This window comes from Calypte anna, chromosome 11, assembly GCF_003957555.1.
Source record: "Calypte anna isolate BGI_N300 chromosome 11, bCalAnn1_v1.p, whole genome shotgun sequence".
NCBI lineage: Eukaryota > Metazoa > Chordata > Aves > Apodiformes > Trochilidae > Calypte > Calypte anna.
In genome coordinates this window covers 1,252,566-1,270,953 of record NC_044257.1, presented here as the reverse complement: position 1 = coordinate 1,270,953, position 18,388 = coordinate 1,252,566, and the positions used below count along the sequence as shown (strand labels likewise).

Here is an 18,388-nt window from a genome sequence, read left to right as displayed (position 1 = left end):
TTCTCAGAGCTGTGATTTGAAGGGTTAACTCTGTTCTCTGGGGGCTTGCTAATCAAAGTATCCCTGAATGGTTTGGGTTGGAAGGGACCTGAAAGCTCATCCAGTCCCAACCCCCTGCATGGGCAGGGACACCTCCCACCAGCCCAGGTTGCTCCAAGCCCCATCCAGCCTGGACTTGGACACTGCCAGGGATGGGGCAGCCACAGCTTCCATGGGCAGCCTGGGCCAGGGGCTCAGCACCCTCACAGGAAAGAATTTTTTCCTAATACCTCATCTAAATCTTCCAGCTTAAAATCATCCCCTCTCATTCCACCACTTGTAAAATGTCCCCCCCAGATCTTTCCTGCTGCCCCCTGAGGTACTGGAAGGTGCTCTAAGTTCTTCCAGGAGCTTTCTCCAGGATAAACAACCCCAAGGCCCTTCCCCCCCCATAATGATTCTGGGATTCTGTGATCCCAGGAACTCTCTCAGCTGCTCTGTGCAGGGAAGGAGCACAGGCCACACCAGAGCAGAGGGGCACGGCCATGCCAGCAGCCCTTGAAGTCCTGAGATGCTCCCTGCCCCCAGAGGAAAGCATTTCTTCTAATGTGTAACCTACATCTCCCCTCTTTCAGTTTAAACCCCCCTGTCCTATGTGCCCTTGTAAACAGTCCCTCCTCAGCTGCCTGCCAGAAGGATTTAGGACTTGGCAGGGAAGGGAGGAAGCATTGCTGGGAGACCAAGACAGGCAGGGTTGCTCCTTTGTGCCAGCATCTTGCTGCCTCTGAGCAATGTTCTTCCCATGAGTTCACTGGAGAGGTGGGGTCAGGGGGTAGCTGGGAGCCAGCTGCTGTTTCTGCACCAGGCCAAAGGTACAGTATCTTGTTGGGCACAGCCCTTTCCTGACTTCCATTTGGTTTAGCACTTTGCCCTATCCTCAAACAGCATATAAACCAGCTCTATCCTCAAACAGATAGCTAAAACTGAGGAGGAGATGCCCTGTGGTCCCAGCTGTGACTAAATCTGTTCTTTAGGAGGGACTGAAAAATTATTTAACATCATTAATATTTAGGCTAAAAATTATGCTGGCCTAGGGCAGTTCTCCATGCTACCCAAGTGACACAAGAGCTCAGTCTCCCTGAGGAAGGCTTTGGGAACTGCACTGCTGCTTTTAAAATGGGATTTATTGGTATTAGCATTCATTTTGGGGGTGGGAGAAGGCAATTGGTGCCCACCAAGGACAAAGTGCTGCTTTTCAAGTGCAGAGATGCAGCAGAGCAACACATGAACCTCACCACAAATAGAAGGGGGGTGAGATAACCCCCAGGAGCACTGATGGCCAGGACTTTGTCCCTTGTCTTGCCCTTGAACTGCTGCTGCCTGGCACAGGGAGCTCTGCCAGCAGGAGCTCCTCTGTGCAGCTTCAGCGACACCCTGGGTGCTTTCTGCTGCACTGGGGGTTTTGTGCTCCCTGTGAGGGTTGTGCAGGGCACCAGGAGAGGGGGGTACCCTGCTCTGTGGGGAGGTTTAGACAGCAGGCTCAGGATTTTCTACAACCTGAGCGTTTTGGCTCATCCTTTATGCCACGTGAGGCAGCCAAGTCCCAGAGTGCTGCAGCTCAGCTGGAAATGCATCAGCAGTGCTGTCAGGAGGGGCTCAGCACCTTGCTGCCCCCTCAGCAAAGAGGGGGGCTTGTGATGCCACCTGCATGGGGCTTGCATGCAGAATATTTGTGTGCTTGCTGGGCTCAGGAGTGTTCCCTCTGAACAGCCTCTGCTGCTCCCTGATCCCCAGGGGTTGTGGATAACCCAGAGAACTGGGATGCTGCAAACCCCTCTGTCAGGACTGGAGAGAATCCTCTGGTGGAGTTGGTTTATGTAATTCTCCTGCTTTCATTCCATTCTTCCATGGGGTAGGTCTGACTTCAGGAAAGTCACTCCTGTTCCAAGGGAGTAAATTTGGCCCTAAATAAAAGGACCACGTGAGTTGTTAGTGGCTGAAATGCCATGTGCCATGTAGCCTCTTCTTGATAAATGAGCAGTTTCCTATTGTTTTGCAGTCCTTTGGGAATGTGCCACATGATTGGACTGTCAGAAAGGAAATAAATAGCTGAGATGTCTCTTTGTTTATTGGCATTTGCATTATGAACACAAAATGGTAATTTTTCTGCTGGGCAACATTTCCAATTAGCTACTCTTGCTGCCTCTGATTTACACGTTTCTGGTTTACTGCTCTGGTTGTACCGTGTGGGTGTTCTCATGCCACCCTCTGCTCCTGGGTGTCCTTGCATTATGGGCTGGAATGCTCTGCCTAATTGGAAACCCTTGTGGAACAGCTTGGCATAGAAACAAGACAAGGAAAACTTAACATTTGTCTGTCCTTTGGGCTTATTAATGGATTATCCTAAAGGAAGGAGGAAGCAAGAAGCATGTGAAAACACAGCAGAGCTTATTCTGGTTTGCCCTCCCTGTTTTCACTGCAGCAATGCAATCTTTTCAGGCAATCCAAGTTCAGTCTGGAGCATTTGCAAAATTCATGAGTGATGCTCAGTGGAGACTGAATTAATGCTCATTGATTAACAGGGAATATGACAGGACAAGGAGTTACTGCATTACTGAAATTAACTCCTTTCAAATTCAGTTCAGCCCTCTTAGATGTTCTGAAGCACACAGGAGCTATTCCTACTTTTAAGAAGATTCCTGGGAGGAGAAAAGGGGCAGAAAATGGGGGCAAATGGCCTGCCACAAAATGAGCCTGGAGCAAGGGGACTGATTTCCAAGCAGCCTGTGCCATGGGGGGTTTGGAGAGGCTCTAGAAGGGGTTCCCCTTCTCACATGAAGCAATCTTTATCCTCCCACCTCTCCTCTCTTTTTAATGGCCCTGATTTTCCAGCCTTAATGTTGTGATTGCAGCAGGGAGCTTTTCCTGCTTGATTTACTGTGACCTCCTGCTGCAAGGATCTTTGCTTTGCAAGTTGTCTGCTGCAAAGGATTCAGTGACTGATTTAGGATGGGTTATGCAGCAAAACTGACATCTGACTGAGGCAGAGCTAATGTTGGTATCACTGTCACAGTAATTAACGTTGGCCTGAGTTTGCTAAGGGCCTGAAATGACACTGGAGACAAGCAGATGCTTTCATTTCAGTGGCTGCAAGTGCAAATGCCAGTGGTGTGATTCTTGGAAGACCAGAGCTTGTAACATTCTGCTTATCAAAGGAGAGGCAAGAGGAACCATCATACAACCCTCTGTATTTGCCTTGAAATTGAGAGAGGAGTTCTGGGAAGGATGAAGTTGTAATTTTATGAAAATCTACAGCCTGAAGCTGCAACTCAGCACAACAATCTTTAAAGGCTTTCTTGTTTCTCTTATTTAGTGACCTGGTTTCAAACAGTATGCTAAGGGTTTGTAGTTGCCAAGTAAAACAGGGTTTAAAACTCATTGTGTCTGTTCCTCTAGGTTGTAAGTAAGGGCACACCAGAGTTAGTGTCCTGGCAGCAGAGGGAAGTGCTGCAGCACAGAATTTGCAACCTTTTTCTCCCAGGGGGAGGCAATTCAGTTCTAAAAAGCTTAAAGGAACCATGGGTTCAGAGCACTGTGAGCCTCCAGCTTCTCACACACCTCTCTCCTTGAGTTTCCCCCCCCATTTGGCCTGACGTTCAGCTTGGGTGCAAGGTGCCACTTGAGGGGCCTGGATCAGGAGGTGATGAAAGGCTCTGAGCCAGGCTTTGCAGGGGAAATGATGTCCCAGGGCATCCCTGGAGGAAGGGCTGAGCACACAAGGGGCCTGTGCATGGCTGGTGAGAGGCAGCAGCTTTCCCAAGGCTCAGTTCAGCTTTCTGGAGCTTTTCCTTTGCATTGCTGGGCAGGAGGTCCCAGTGGCCCCCACCAGGAATGGAGCTGCCTGTGCCTCATCCTCAGGGGAAATTATTCCTTGGGCTCTTACTTACATTGCAGTTGATCACCTCACATCTTGGCAATGACAATGACTTAAATTGTTTCCTTTTACTTCCCTCAAATATCTCCAATTGTTGAGGTTTCTTTTTTTTTTTTCTTTTATCCCCTGCTGATCTGAACTCTCTGCATCCTCCTCTGTCTACCTGGCATATGGAAGGGAGAGATAAGTAAGTGTGTTGTGCCAAGACTTAATAAGGCACACAGCTTTTAACTGGATTTACAATGCCTTTGTTGCAGTAGGGTGGCCAAAATAACAAAGGGGAAAAAAAAAAAAAGAAAAGAAGGAAAAAAAAGAAAAAAAGGAAAAAAAATGGCATTCTTTATTTGCTTATGCAGTTTCTGAGGATCTAAACAATCCAGGATGTGAAGCACTCAGATAAAAGGTGCTTTTAATTCATATGAGCCTGCCCAGAACTTTTATTTTAGAGGGCTTAAGCTGCAAGGTTGGGTACAAAATTGCTAATTCAGAAAGACTTGCTGAAAATGAAACTTCCCTCCTGAAATGTGATATTCAGTGCTGTAGGTTGTTTGCTGCAGTTCCCTTCCTGGTATTTTACCTTCTGAATCTGAGGAGCTAAAGCCCTTCTGCAGTTCCCACTGTGAATATTTGAGATGGCCAGGAAAAATAAAAACATCCTTTATTCTTTTTTACATCTGGGATGGGATGGCTTCTGTTATTTCTACCTGAGCAGGTGGTTGGTGTGCTGAGGCAGTGATGATGGGCAGAGGGTGTGAGTTGTCATGGGAAAGCAGTGGCTGTGGCTCTGTGGATGCCTTAAATCCCTTCCAGGCTTGTGGAGGGTGGGTATGAGAGCAGGAAATCCCAAGCACAAAGGAATCTGAACTGATCCTGGTTCAGGGAGTTTGCTGTGTGCATTTCCTAAAGGACATTTCTTTCTTCCAAGAGTTGAAGCAGCAAGCAGACACCCTGAAAGGGGTTGAAAGCACCAAGTGAGTGATAAGAGGCAGAGCTTTTATCAGCTCATTGATAAGAGGGGCTGGAGATAAAGGCTCCTGGCCCTGCTGCAGCAGTTTTGCTGCTGGTTTCATGGGGACAGGGCAATAGTTCCAGCACAGTGATCACAGAATCCTAGAATGGGCTGGGTTGGAAGGGAGCTCAGAGCTCATCAAGTCCAACCCTTGATCCACTCCCCCCGTGGTTCCCAGCCCATGGCACTCAGTGCCACATCCAGGCTCTTTGGAAAGATCTCCAGACACGGAGAATCCACTACTTCCCTGGGCAGCCCATTCCAATGCCTGAGCACCCTCTCCAGAAAGAAATTCTTTCTCATCTCCAACCTAAACCTCCCCTGGCACAACTTGAGACCCTTTGTGCCCTCTTGTCTTGCTGAGAGTTGCCTGGGAAAAGAGCCCAACCCCCCCCTGGCTCCAACCTCCTTTCAGGGAGTTGCAGAGAGTGATGAGGTCTCCCCTGAGCCTCCTCTTCTCCAGCCTCAACACCCCCAGCTCCCTCAGCCTTTCCTCACAGCAATTCTGCTGGATCCCTTCACAGCCTCCTTGCTCTTCTCTGGACCTGCTCCAGCACCTCAAGCTCCTTCCTGAGGGGCTGAGGGGCCCAGAACTGGACACAGGACTCAAGCTGTGGCCTCACCAGGGCTGAGTACAGGGGATGCCACACTGGATGTGGAATGGTTCAGGTTGGGAGGAACCTTAGAGGGCACCTGGAGATCCATCTGCTCAACCCCTCAGTAAAATGATTTTGGTGGCCTTCCTAGAGCTGAATGCCTGAGAGCCTGGGGGTTGGAGGGGCTGCATGGCCCTTTCCTGACCCACCCCAATGCCTGGGAATGGCACAGTTGAGTTTGCTCTCTTCTGGGTGTTGGAGCTTCTCCCATTTGCAGCTTCTGATCCCTCCTGCCTCAGGGAGGAACATGGAATGGGCACCAAGTCACTTATTCTAGAGACATTACAGGGGAGATGATTAAGTCATCAAGCATGAGAAAATGCAGCAGGGAGGCAGAGCAGGGCTGAGATGTAAAGGGAAATTCAAGATGAGATGCAGGAAAAACTCTGAAGTCTAGAGGAGAGCTGGAACAGGCTGTGGAGGGCAGGGATGGAATTGGCAGGGCTTGTCAGACATCTCAAGAGTAGTTTGGGTATAGAGCTGAGCCAGGTGAGTGGCTAGGGAGATGGCTTTTAAAAGGGGGGTGTGTGTCCCCAACCTTGTCCCTGGAGTGCTCTGAGAAGGAGTGGGAAACCCAAAGATGCCCTGGGCTCACCTGGCATAGAACCAATCTGTGTGTGCAGCTTCAGCAGAGACTGACTGGTAGTCACAGATGTGGAAAAGGCCTTTTGAATCTCTTTGAGTCTTCGTGCTGCCTTTAACAGTCTGCAGGGGTGATGGAACCAAGTTCTGTTACTGCTGAAATGGTTGGTTTGGTGCTCAGGAATCTGCCTCAGCTCCTTTTGTTTGGTTCTGCCCCTGTGCTGGGAGAGCAGGTGAGCCAACAGGGTTAGTTTTTTGCAAGCTCACATCCCTGTCCAAGTCATGCTACTGGAATGCAAGGTCATTAAGGTAAAAAGTGCTGTTACATTATTGAACAGCACTGGTAAAGCTGTAGAAAACAGCAGTTTTGCTCCTGCCATGGGGAGGGTACTAAATGTACTGTGCTGAGATTGTTCCTTTTCCCTGTAGGATTACTTCCACCAGCTCATCTGCATCACAGAAAGGGAAAAGTTTATTGTGCCCATCCGAGCTATAGGTGCCAGAGCTCTCCTGGACTTCCCTGATCAGCTCAACTTCTCCTCCTGCCCAGTCAAGTACAGGACAGAGAGAACCCTCCTGGTTCGGAACATTGGGAATCGGGAGGCTCACTACAGCATCAGCACTCAGAGGTAAAGGAGCTCAGCATCTTCTCTGTCTGTGCAAAGCACTCCTGTGCAATAATATGCTTGGTAAACAGCAACAAAAAGGACCCAGAGGCTCTGAGCTGCTGTACTGCAGCTCTAGCTGGAAATGGAGGGCTTTGTAGTTGCTTTATAGTGTTTTAAGCACGGTGGAACCTTGAATAAAGCTCTGCAGGCTGCAGCAAAGCATCCCAGGCTGTGCTGTCTCCTGCTCAGCATCATGCAAGACCCATTCTGTTAGCTTGAAAGAGCAAATGCAGCAAGGCAGCTTGACTGCCCTTGGGCTGTGTAGGACTCAGCATGGCAGGCAGCAGCTCTGGGAGCTCAGTTCAAGTGGAACTGTTAGCAGTTAGCTTGCAACCTCTGCAAGGGGTAAGTAAGTACCAGTGGCAGCCAAATACCCACCACTTATCTGGGGGGCCATCAGCACAGAGCATCCCAGTGGGTCCCCTTATCAAATGCCTGCTGTGAATTGTGTTGTGGACAGCCTGTACTGCTCCTCTTGGTCTCAGAAGACAGTCACTGGTTTTCCAGTGAGCTGAACTGAAGAGGGTGATGCCCTCTTGACACTGCATCTGAGAGGAAACTGGCTCAGTTGGCTCTTAATGAGCTGGGAGGTCCTTGGTCCCAGAGGTCTTGGTGTAGGAGTTGAGGTGAAGAATGCAGCAGGTCAAGCCCTGCTGTCTGACTTGGTGCATCTGAGTTGCCTCATTTTTTTTTTCCCCAGGAAAAGAGGGCTCAAAAAAAGAATTTTCTCCTGTAAAACAGGAGGGTCCAAGAGGAGCTTCCACCAAAGCCTGGCAAGGCTGTTTAAGCAGGATGCTATTTAAGCAGGTTGATACTTTTTACTACAGAAAGCATGTAGGCAGGAACTTGCAGATCACTGTGGATTTTCTCTGAGATTTCTGGATCTAGCCAGCACCAAAATAAATACCCAGGGAGGTCTGGCATCTTGTTGCAGGGCACTTGCCAACTGTTCTATTAAGTGATAGTGTGTGTTGAATCCTGCCTTCAGAGGGGTTTTGAGATACAGATTTTCCCAACTTTGTCAGTCAAATATTTCAGTCCCAATTTGCAGTAAAGAAACGGGAAGCATTACAAAACTTGGAAACTACAAAAGAAGCAGAACTCTGAGTAAGTGGATTGTGTGTGTACAGAGATCAAACACTGATGTGATTTTGGTTGTCAGCTGAGGGCATCTCTCATCTCCTCCATTTCATTGTGAACTTCTGAAATTTCAAACAGATGATTTAAGGCTTTGAATATATGTAGCATTATGCTCTGCTCAAGTCACCCCCACTTTCATTCAGTTTTTTTTTTTTTAATGCTGAAATTCCTCTGTTAATGCTCTTTTTTTTTTTTTTTCCCCTTTTGTGTTCAGTGAGATGTCATAATGAATTCTTCACTGGGAACTTCCTTGCAGGCTGAGTTCCTCTAATGCCTGTCTGCCCACCATCTGCCTAGACACATGTGCATGGGTGTGGAGGAAACAGGAGAAACGTGGGGAATATGGGGAATGGGATTGGGATGGTTTAGAAAATAAAATCAAAGAATAACTTTGGTTGGAAGGGACTGGTGGAGATCATCTGAGCAAGGCCAGTGTCAAAGCTGGATCAGGTTTGCAGGTCAAAGAAGGATCATAGAATCCTAGAATGGGCTGGGTTGGAAGGGAGCTCAGAGCTCATCAAGTCCAACCCTTGATCCACTCCCCCCGTGGTTCCCAGCCCATGGCACTCAGTGCCACATCCAGGCTCTTTGGAAAGATCTCCAGACACGGAGAATCCACTACTTCCCTGGGCAGCCCATTCCAATGCCTGATCACCCTCTCCAGAAAGAAATTCTTTCTCATCTCCAACCTAAACCTCCCCTGGCACAACTTGAGACCCTGCCCTCTTGTCTTGCTGAGAGTTGCCTGGGAAAAGAGCCCAACCCCCCCTGGCTCCAACCTCCTTTCAGGGAGTTGCAGAGAGTGATGAGGTCTCCCCTGAGCCTCCTCTTCTCCAGCCTCAACACCCCCAGCTCCCTCAGCCCTTCCTCACAGGAATTCTGCTGGATCCCTTCACAGCCTCCTTGCTCTTCTCTGGACCTGCTCCAGCACCTCAAGCTCCTTCCTGAGGGGCTGAGGGGCCCAGAACTGGACACAGGACTCAAGCTGTGGCCTCCCCAGGGCTGAGCACAGGGGCAGAATCCCTTCCCTGGACCTGCTGGCCACGCTGTTCCTGAGCCAGCCCAGGATGCCATTGGCCTTCTTGGCCACCTGGGCACACTGCTGGCTCCTCTTCAGCTTCCTGGCAATCCAGACTCCCAGGTCCCTTTCTGCCACTCTGTGCCCAGCCTGGAGCTCCCCATGGGGTTGTTGTGGCCAAAGTGCAGGACCCAGCACTTGGCTGTATCATCCTTTATCTTTCATAGGATCATGGAATCCCAGACAGGTTTGGGTTGGAAGGGGCCCTGAAGACCATCTGGTTCCCACTCCCCTGGCATGGTCAGGGGCATCTCCCACGGGACCAGGTTGCTGAAAGTCCCATTCTATCTCCTTGGACATCTCTGGGGAGGGGGCAGCCACAACTTCTCAAGGCTGTCCAAGCCCCTTTATCTCAGCATCTCCTGTGTATCTTGTCTCCAGTGTATCTTGTCTTCAGTCCCTTAGAACCTTCTTCTCTGGAAACGTTTTCTGTCCTGTGAGTGCCTAGCCTGCACTATTCCATTCTAAATCCAGGATTTTGCATTTTCCATCCCTGAACTCTGTGTAATTCACACCAACCTGTTGTGTTCCCTCCCAGCCCTCCCATGCATTGCCTACTCCCCAGTTTGCTGTTCTCCATCCCAGTGAGTGTTCCCTCCTCTTGGCCAGCTCAGGATGTCCCTTTGCAGCCCAAGACCTGAACCAACCATTTTCTCCCTGGGTGGTGAGGCAGTGGGGAGGTTCTTCCAGCCAGTGCTGGGGCTCATGCTGTGGGACACATCTCTGCATGTCACCAACTCTGCTGGTTGGCTCAGTGCCTCTGGACTCTGCCATATCTGTGAACTTTCACACTGGTGGTTGAGTCTCTTAAGATCAGTGATTGGTTCTGTGCCTGTTGTGCTATGAGAAGGTGCTCAGGTACCTCCTGGTGAACCCTGGGGTTCTGGCAAACCCAGCAGTAAAGAATTGGCCTTCCAGCTGCCACAAGGAGTTGGCTTGAGAGTCAGACAGTGCTCTGCAGGTGTGGTAAGCCATGGCTTAGCAACTGTCTTGGTACAAATAGGTTTACAGAGCTTTTCCCAAGAGGATGTACTCCTGCTGCTGTTAGGGGATTCATTTCCCTCTTGTAGAGCCTCTGACAGCATCATCCTTATTAACACAGGTAGTGAAGCTCTAGTTCAGTGGCACTAATTAGTTTGTTTGACATACATAATAACTGGATGATTTATTAGTATGACAGAATGCTTAAAACTGTGCTTTGGAGAGGAATGAGTTACATTCCCTGTCCTGGAGAGCTGAAAGTATAAATATGAGATGCAATAATGGAGAATTATGGCCTAAGATACTAGAAGAAAGGAGTGCCAGCCTTCCAGACTCCAATCCAGCAGGGCTGTGGGCTGTTCCTTAGTGGGGAACTCAAGCACCTGAAGCTGAATGTTTGGAATTGCTGCTGCCCAAGGATGTGAAGCTCTGCTAAAGCCAGACTGAGCATCATGTTATAGCTTTGGTGTGGGATTTGTATGAGAGGGGCAGGGTGGTTAGTGGAGCAGAAGGGAATGAAAGCTTTGTCTAAGCTTGGAGACCCATCAGCTGACCTCTGTATCCTTTTCTCTTTAAATTTCTCCTTTAGCTGGTGCCCTTTTTGTTTTCTGGCCCATTCAGAAGCCAGTTGCAGGTTCCCCTATTCCCCAGGCATGGTGCTGCTTGTGTCACTTTGCCTCCTTTCTCTGGATTCCCTTTTCTACAGCTTCAAGCTTAACCATCTGATTCCACCTTCAGTGCATTTTTCAGCCCATCTCCAATCCTAACCTTTCCCCTCAGTCAGCACTAAGAGCTCAGCTCTTGCATCTGGTCCCTTCATGGAGCTGCTCCTGGCTCTTAACTCATTTTCTAAGGACTTAGATATTTTTTGTGTTTTGTGTTTTGTGTTTCAGTGCAGGGAAGAGCTCTGAAGTGAATCCATGGGGCCAGTTCATCCTTCTGCTCTTTCTTGGTCAGAGCTCTCCCTTGCCACGGCATCCACCAGCAAACAGGGACACATTTTGACCACTTCGTAAGAAAAAACTTCAAGGAAAAAACCACCCCACCAAAGCAGAGCCCACTCTGCAGGATGGAGCTGTGCCTGTCTTCCCTCCTCAGGCCCACACCCACCTCTTACCTGCTTGGTAATGAAAAATAATAAGAGTATAAATGTAGGCAGCCTCTTCCTGTCATTCCCATCGTTAAGGTGGGATAATGAGTTTCTGCTTTGTGACATTCGTGGAGAGAAATGTCATTCCAGTCCATTTACACTGAAAGTGATGCCTGGAAGCAGCTCTCAGGGCAGCACTGACATTCCAGACATTCTGCCATGCTGTGCTGTGGGGCTGGAGAGGATCACTCTGAGCTAACAGCCCCACCAAGAGCTGAAAGAAAATTATTCTCCAACAAACAGTGCTTATAGCACCCCTCCCTCCCTCCCCTGAAGGAGGTGTAGGGTGGAAGGGTTACCCCAGGATGTACAAAGACCACCTAAGAATGTGAAAATAGTCTGGGGCAGTGAAAGAGGGGAAGATGCAGCTTGTGAGACTTCCCACAGGATTTTTCAGCAGTTGGAGTCTTAGGTGCCTGACAGACTGAGTTTGCTGGAGTAGTTAAGTACTGTTAACTAGAATTATACTGCTTGACTTTGGCTGCTAGAACATGACCAAAAAATATGATACATTCTGAGGTTAAATGAGCTTTGGATTTTTCTTGCAGTAGATCTTAGTGGACAGCTGATTGACAGATTCAATCACCAGGAATTGTACTGTTTTCCTTGGGGCTGGAGGTGGCTTTTGATAAAATCAATTCTCCCAAACTCAAATGATTTCATAACACAAATTAAGGAACAAAGACACTTTGGTTGTAGAAGATAAGCAGACCTGAAGGATATTGCAGCCTCCTTGCACACTGCATTTACCAGATCTGTGCTTGCAGGAGAAAAGGTGTCATGGTGGTTTGAGAGCCTGAGTCACCAAAATCACCACCTTTGTCCCCTTGTCAGTTGTGTCTCTGGGTTATATCAGGAATATTTGGCCTTTGGTGTCCTCATGGCACATAACTTTTGTGCACCTCTGTCAAGAAGGGGAGCTGATGCCTGGTGAAAGTCAGCAAGGTGTAAATGCCAGAAATAACATCCTGATGAAATTGCTTATGGACCCAGTGCTGCTCCCTTTCTGAAGGGCAATAATAGGGAAGATCTCAGCAGGAACTGGTGGGAAGGTTTCTCCCAGATTGATGTGGCTGTTTGAGGTCATACCAGCTGCAAAGTCCCACTGGGAGATCCCAGAATTCCAGGGGTTGGAAGGGACCTTGAAAGATCATCAAGTCCAGCCCCTAAGATCTGGCCCTGTGAAAGTTTAGATGTTGTACAACAAAGCAAACAACCAAATGGGGATAGGTAAAAAGACCTGTTAGGAGATCACCAGCTATTAAAAAACCCCCTCCAACACTCCTACTGTCTTTCAGGAGCAGAAGTGAGATTCATTCCAAGGGTTGATCTAACAGGATGAGAGTTATCTTAAAGAACAGCTCACAATTAATGGATAAAAGGCCAGGGTTTAGCCTGCCAGCTTCATCCCATAGCAGTGGTTTCCATGTGGCTGTTGCAATGTGTCAGGAATGCCTCCTTAGCATCTCTTCTTCTCAGGAAGCTGCAGGGAGCAGCTTGGTTGATGCTGATGGAAATTCAGAGGAGTTCTGTTGAACCATGGCACGTGCATCTTTGGGTCTTGGAGAACCAGGTCTGTGTGAGGGATACAGCAGTAACAGAGCTGTCCTGTGGGTACTGCATGGGGTGAGCTGTGGGAGAGATAGAGTCTGAGTTGGGCTTGGTTTCTCAGGCCTCAGAACTGAGTCCTCAACTTATTTGGATCCCTGTTCTTCTGATAACTTGGAAATGTGAAGTTACCTTCTTAGGCATCCTCTGAATTCCCATCCCAGCCATCTGTAGGGTGAAGGAGTAGGAAGGTAATGGGATGGGAGGTAGTGCTGGGGGATTCCTCTTAACTATCAGCTCTTCTGTTCTGCCAAAAGAAAAGGAGAGAAAAGAAAGTATTGTGCCTTTCCCAGAGCAGGTGATGATCCCACCCCAGCACTTCCAGACACCTGCAGCACTCCTGGCACATCCATCAGTGCAAAGCAGGAGCTCTGCAGCTGGGGGTGCTGGGTCTTTCCTCCTTCCAGAAGTCTCAGGTCTCCAGGTAACCCTTGCAGGCCCAGTGCTCCCCCACCAGGCAGTGCCAAGGTCCTCAGGAGTTGGGTTGGAACAGGTCAGACCCCTAACTGCAGTGATTGCCCCTAATTGCTCCTTAATGAGCAGAAACTCCAGCAGTTTCCTCAGCTTTCACCCCTGACATGAAGGAAGGTCAGTTTGCAGGGGGCTTCAGGTGCTCTCATTATTTTTATGTGTTGCATTGATGGCAAAACACTCCAGAACTTGTTTTTAAGGTGTCAGATTGACCACCAGCAAAGCACTAAAAGCAAAACTTTTATTTCCTGAGTGGGGCTGTACAAGAGCCATGGAGCTCAGGTGCTGTGGTGCAGGAGCATGTTTCATCTGATTCCTCCCAGTGCCACAAAGCTGTGTGTCTGTCAGCTAAAAGCTGACAAATCAAAACTGCTCATACCTAAATCTCAAGTGCATCAAGATATTTTCATTTCTATTTCCAACACATTGCACAGAATTTGGCTGGTGCAAGCCAGACTTTCAGTGTTGCCTGTGAATGCACAGGAAACCTGTTAAAGTCTTCTTGCTCTGCTCCTGTTCATGGTGCTTCATTTAGCTGGGTATTTAATTGCTCAGCCTATAAATGGCATTGTCCTTTGGTGTCTTGGGTCCATGCCAGGGTATTCTTCTAATCTGCATTTGCACTCATTCATGTATTTCTGATAGTTTGTTTTCTTAGAGCAGCTTTCATTGAAATGCTGATAAAATGTGCCCTTTCTTAGACTAAATCAGGTTGTTTTCATGGTAAAACCAAATTAAAAAATCTGCAAATTAAATGGTGATTATTCTCTGGTCTGCAAGGAAGACTTTTGTTCTCCCTCTAATCTCCTTGGGACAGATATTGCCTTGACATTTGCATCTCTTGAGGTGAGGTTTATAGGTGGCAGGAGGAGACAGAGTCCTGGGGGGGTCAGTGTCAGGTTCTGTGTGCCAGAAGCTCTTGCTGTCACTGTGCTCTTCAAAAACTATTCTCTGGTGGTGAGGCAGTCAGACCCTCAAGCCTCACTGCAGAGTTTTGGGGGATACAAGGTCCTTTTATCCTGTAGGATCTTCTGAGGGCTGGAGCTCTTCAGAAGTGAGACTCAGGAGCTATCTCATCCTCTGTGTTCTGTTTTTCTGACTCTTGTCAGTAAAACTTTTTAAGCTTACTGACTCTTGCTGGCTGAAGTGTTTGCAAAAGGAACAGAGTCCCCACACCTCCCACAATAGCCCTGATGTCTCTTTCTGCCTTTCAGCCCTTTCTCTGTCAATCCCTCTGTTGGGACTCTTGCCACTGGTGATGCCATGCAAGTAACAGTGGAGTTTCACTCACAGAAGACTGGGGAATATTCCAGCTCTCTGATAGTTCACTATGACACAGGTAAGTGCTGGGCACTGCATGGTGCACACTCTCCTTCAACACAGAGTGCTTTCTAAGCAGAATAATGTTAAACTTGCTATGCAGGCTACTTCTAGAACCTTTTATTTCAAAGCATCTGCATGCTTCAGTGCTTAAAACCGAGCAGGTAAGTGGCGAAGGCTGAATCTGTCCTTGTTCTCTATGTCCTGTGTCACTGTGTGCAGGGCTGTCACCTGCCATCATTCTCCCCACTTCCAGCTTTCCCTCAAAAAAAAGTCTAGAGGTGATGCTTGGGTTAGTGGTGGCCTTGGCAGTGCTGGTTTCATGGCTGACCTTGCTGTTCTTAAAGGTCTTTTACAAGCAGAATGATTCTATGGTTCTAAACAAAAATCAGTTGGTGTTTGGGGGGGATCTTAAAGTGGGTCCCCTCAGACAGGAATGAGATTCTGGGGATCCTCTTTTGTTGGTAGTTGCTGAGGGGAGGAAGGAGGAGCCTGGATTCTCCTTTGCAGTGTGTGTAGGAGTGGGTGAAGTTTTATTCCTTGACAGTGCCATGTTTGATGGGCAGCACTGGGAATCCAGGTATCCATCAGAATACCTGGGGTCTCTCACTCCTCCACCATTGTCTTGCCCCAGCCCCTTTTTCTTTGTCCTCATCTGCATCCCACATTTCACAAGGACTAAAGCAGCCAGGAAGGACTTGAGGGCTCTTGGGATTTGGCAGGAAGTGCTCAGTGCCTATCAAGCTAGGTATAAAATTGATCTCAGGGTATGAGAAACCAAGCTCAGACCCCAGAAATCCTGCCAGCTTGAGAAGCCACTTGAAGTGGGAAAAACTCAAGGAAAGGGAGTGATGTTAAAAGAACTGTTGGCCTTGGTTCAGCAGAGTTCTCTTGCTGCAAGAGATGCTTCCTCAGGTGGGTGAATTCATATGGTGCACAGTTTCTCTGGCCTTGCAGAGAGGTTTGTCTTGTCCCTGTGCCTGGACTTCGGTCCTGGGAACCATGATGTCCTAACATAGGTGATACCATGGTGCTTTAGCCCAGCACTGAGCATTTTAGTTGTCTTGAGGTTGTAGAAGTTGTAAAAATGCTCCTGTCTCTTCCAGATGCTCACTGTAGCCTTATGTGAGTTATCACAGCTTTGTTTAATATTATATATTTGCAGAGAATGGTTCATTCTCACTCTTAGAGGCTCATTTTGGATAACACTTTCTTGAAAGCTACTGAAATCTCAGATAGAAGCACACAAAGTTTCTCCTTTTCATGCATCTAGAGAACCTATGGGATAAAATGTAGAAGGTTAGAGCTTTCTCTGGGGTGAAAAAGGGCAGGGCTGGGGGGTTGAAACCCTGGAAAGACCAATCAAAGAATCAGGGCCAGCATCTTCATGGCTTGCTTTGAAAACCTGAGCCACGTTCTCTACTGAAACACCTGGTTTCTCACCTTTGCAGGAGGGATTTCCATGGGTTGGCCACAAGGATCAAAGTGTCTGCTGGCTCTGAGGTGGGCAGCCTCCCAAAAACCTGGGCAGCTACCTGGGAGATGAGCCAGGGGTTCATTCCTGCCCATCAGTACAGCCCTGTGGTTATTTTGAAATAAACTGTGGATTAAGAAGGAGAGCAAGGGAATAATTAAGGGATTATCTCTCTCTGGCTTTGAAGCATACCAATCAGTGAAAGACTGCTGAGATTAATTGCTGAAGTTGAAACTGAAATATTTAATCAATCAGTTTTAAAAGCTGCTTCTTGCAGGTGTAGTGCAGAGCACCAGGCAGCATTTCCAGCCTCTCCTGGCAAGCCCCAGCTGATCTGTTCTGCACCAAGTGAGGCTCCCTGGGACTCCCATACAAAAAGCAGCTGGGTTGCTCTTTCAGAGCTGACAGCCTGTTTGTTATAAAACAGAGATGCTAAGAGCAAAGCAGTACTATAGGCTGTTGGGAGGCATTTTCTGTGCCTCCCTGTGTGTCCATATTGCCTTGCTCAGTTCTCAATGGATTGTGCTGTGAGTGAGGATGACTTCCATCTCATCCTCTGTATGTTGCATTGCTTTGTGGTTTGTTTTTTGCTGAAGTTTGGTCAGATCTGTCCCTTAAGCAAACACAGAGCTTTTCAGTGTAAACCACAGTTTTCCCTTTGCCTGTTATTTGGTGGATTTAAGTCATGCATCCATTAGCTTGTCCTGCTTAGGAATACAGGTACTGTGCTCTGGGTGGATTGTAATGTGATGTCAGTTCTGTTGCTACAGATCTTACAGGTGAGTGTGCAGGAAGTGTCTTTGCTGGTTAGACCATAATGATTTACAGTAAAGCTTTGACCTTCAGTGCCTTACATGCCCAAAGTCCTCCATTTCCTCCACATGTGTATGTCTGGGGGTGGAAATGAAGGGGACTTGGGATGTTCTGGGCTACTCATCATTCCCATTCATCATCTTAACATCAGATAACAGCATTGGGAGGGGGTTCTGAAACACGGATGCTAAACACACACGGTGGCTTGGAAAGGATTCTGCACTCAGGACAACAGAAGGTCTGGTTGGAGGCTTGGCCCTCCCTGGGTGACTTGTAGCCCATCCCATGAGGATGTGGGGAAACAAGTTTGTGAAGTTAAGTCACATTTCAACCAAGGCAGTGTGATCCTAAAGCTCAGGTCATCTTTTAGCTCTCAGGAAATGCTCAAGTGAAGAGGAGGCTCAGGGGAGAGCTCATCACTCTCTGCAACTCCCTGAAAGGAGGTTGGAGCCAGGGGGGGGTTGGGCTCTTTTCCCAGGCAACTCTCAGCAAGACAAGAGGGCAGGGTCTCAAGTTGTGCCAGGGGAGGTTTAGGTTGGAGATGAGAAAGAATTTCTTTCTGGAGAGGGTGATCAGGCATTGGAATGGGCTGCCCAGGGAAGTAGTGGATTCTCCGTGTCTGGAGATCTTTCCAAAGAGCCTGGATGTGGCACTGAGTGCCATGGGCTGGGAACCACGGGGGCAGTGGATCAAGGGTTGGACTTGATGAGCTCTGAGCTCCCTTCCAACCCAGCCAGTTCTATGACTCTATGATTCTACAAGTGGAATGAGCTTTGCATGGCTAAGGAGATGTGTGACAGCTTCTCCCCCCAATCTCACAGCACCCAGAAACAGGAAAACTTTCAGCAGATTCTCCATCCAGAGACAGGGAGTGTTGGAGAGGGCTGCTGGGAATTGTGGAAGGAGGATCACTTCTCTGCTCAGAGCTCCCTAAATCCTGCCTCACATTATTCACCTCCTGTCACCAAGAAGTACCCAGTGTGTGGTGGGCTGGGTGGCCCTCAAGGTGCTGGACCAAATGCTGTGCTTTCCCATGGGTGCCTGTGGTGTGCACTGGACCTTGTGGCACAGGGCTATGGAGTGCTTCTCATCCAGGAGATGTGTCGTGTGGTGCTGAAAAATTCCTCTCTGTGGGATGCCACATCCCTTGAGCTCTCTGTCAGCACAGGAAGCTTCAGGAATTAGCAAAGCCCCACTGAGCTGCTGAGCCCCTCTCTGTTGAGCTGCTTTTCTTGCTGTCAGTAATAGGAGTAATTATAGAGATCACTTTGCTCTGGGAGCCTAACGCAGCAGCAGAAGCCTGAGGGCAGGATCTCACCCTCTTTGAGGAGAGCCATCAGAGCCAGAACTTGAATTTTAGGAGACAGCATCTCCAAGCAGAGCCAGGCCTGGAGCAGGGATGTCTACTCCATTAGTGTCCTGTCTGCCCTTGGTGCAGAGCCCCACCAAGCACCTTCCTCAGAAGAGAGGTAACGTGGCTCAGGAGTAGTTCTCAGTGGTTTTAGTTCCTCTGGAGGCCTCCAGC

At 48.5% G+C, this 18,388-nt stretch overlaps 1 protein-coding gene across 1 annotated transcript in view; it reads left to right on the top strand.

Moving 5' to 3' along the window:
- HYDIN (HYDIN axonemal central pair apparatus protein) overlaps window positions 1-18,388 on the top strand; it is a 152,317-nt gene that overhangs the window by 8,977 nt on the left and 124,952 nt on the right. The window contains exons 5-6 of the mRNA XM_030457986.1: window positions 6,590-6,789; window positions 14,471-14,595. Of these exons, the coding sequence (XP_030313846.1) occupies window positions 6,590-6,789; window positions 14,471-14,595 (325 nt within the window). The remainder of the gene's footprint in view (window positions 1-6,589; window positions 6,790-14,470; window positions 14,596-18,388) is intronic.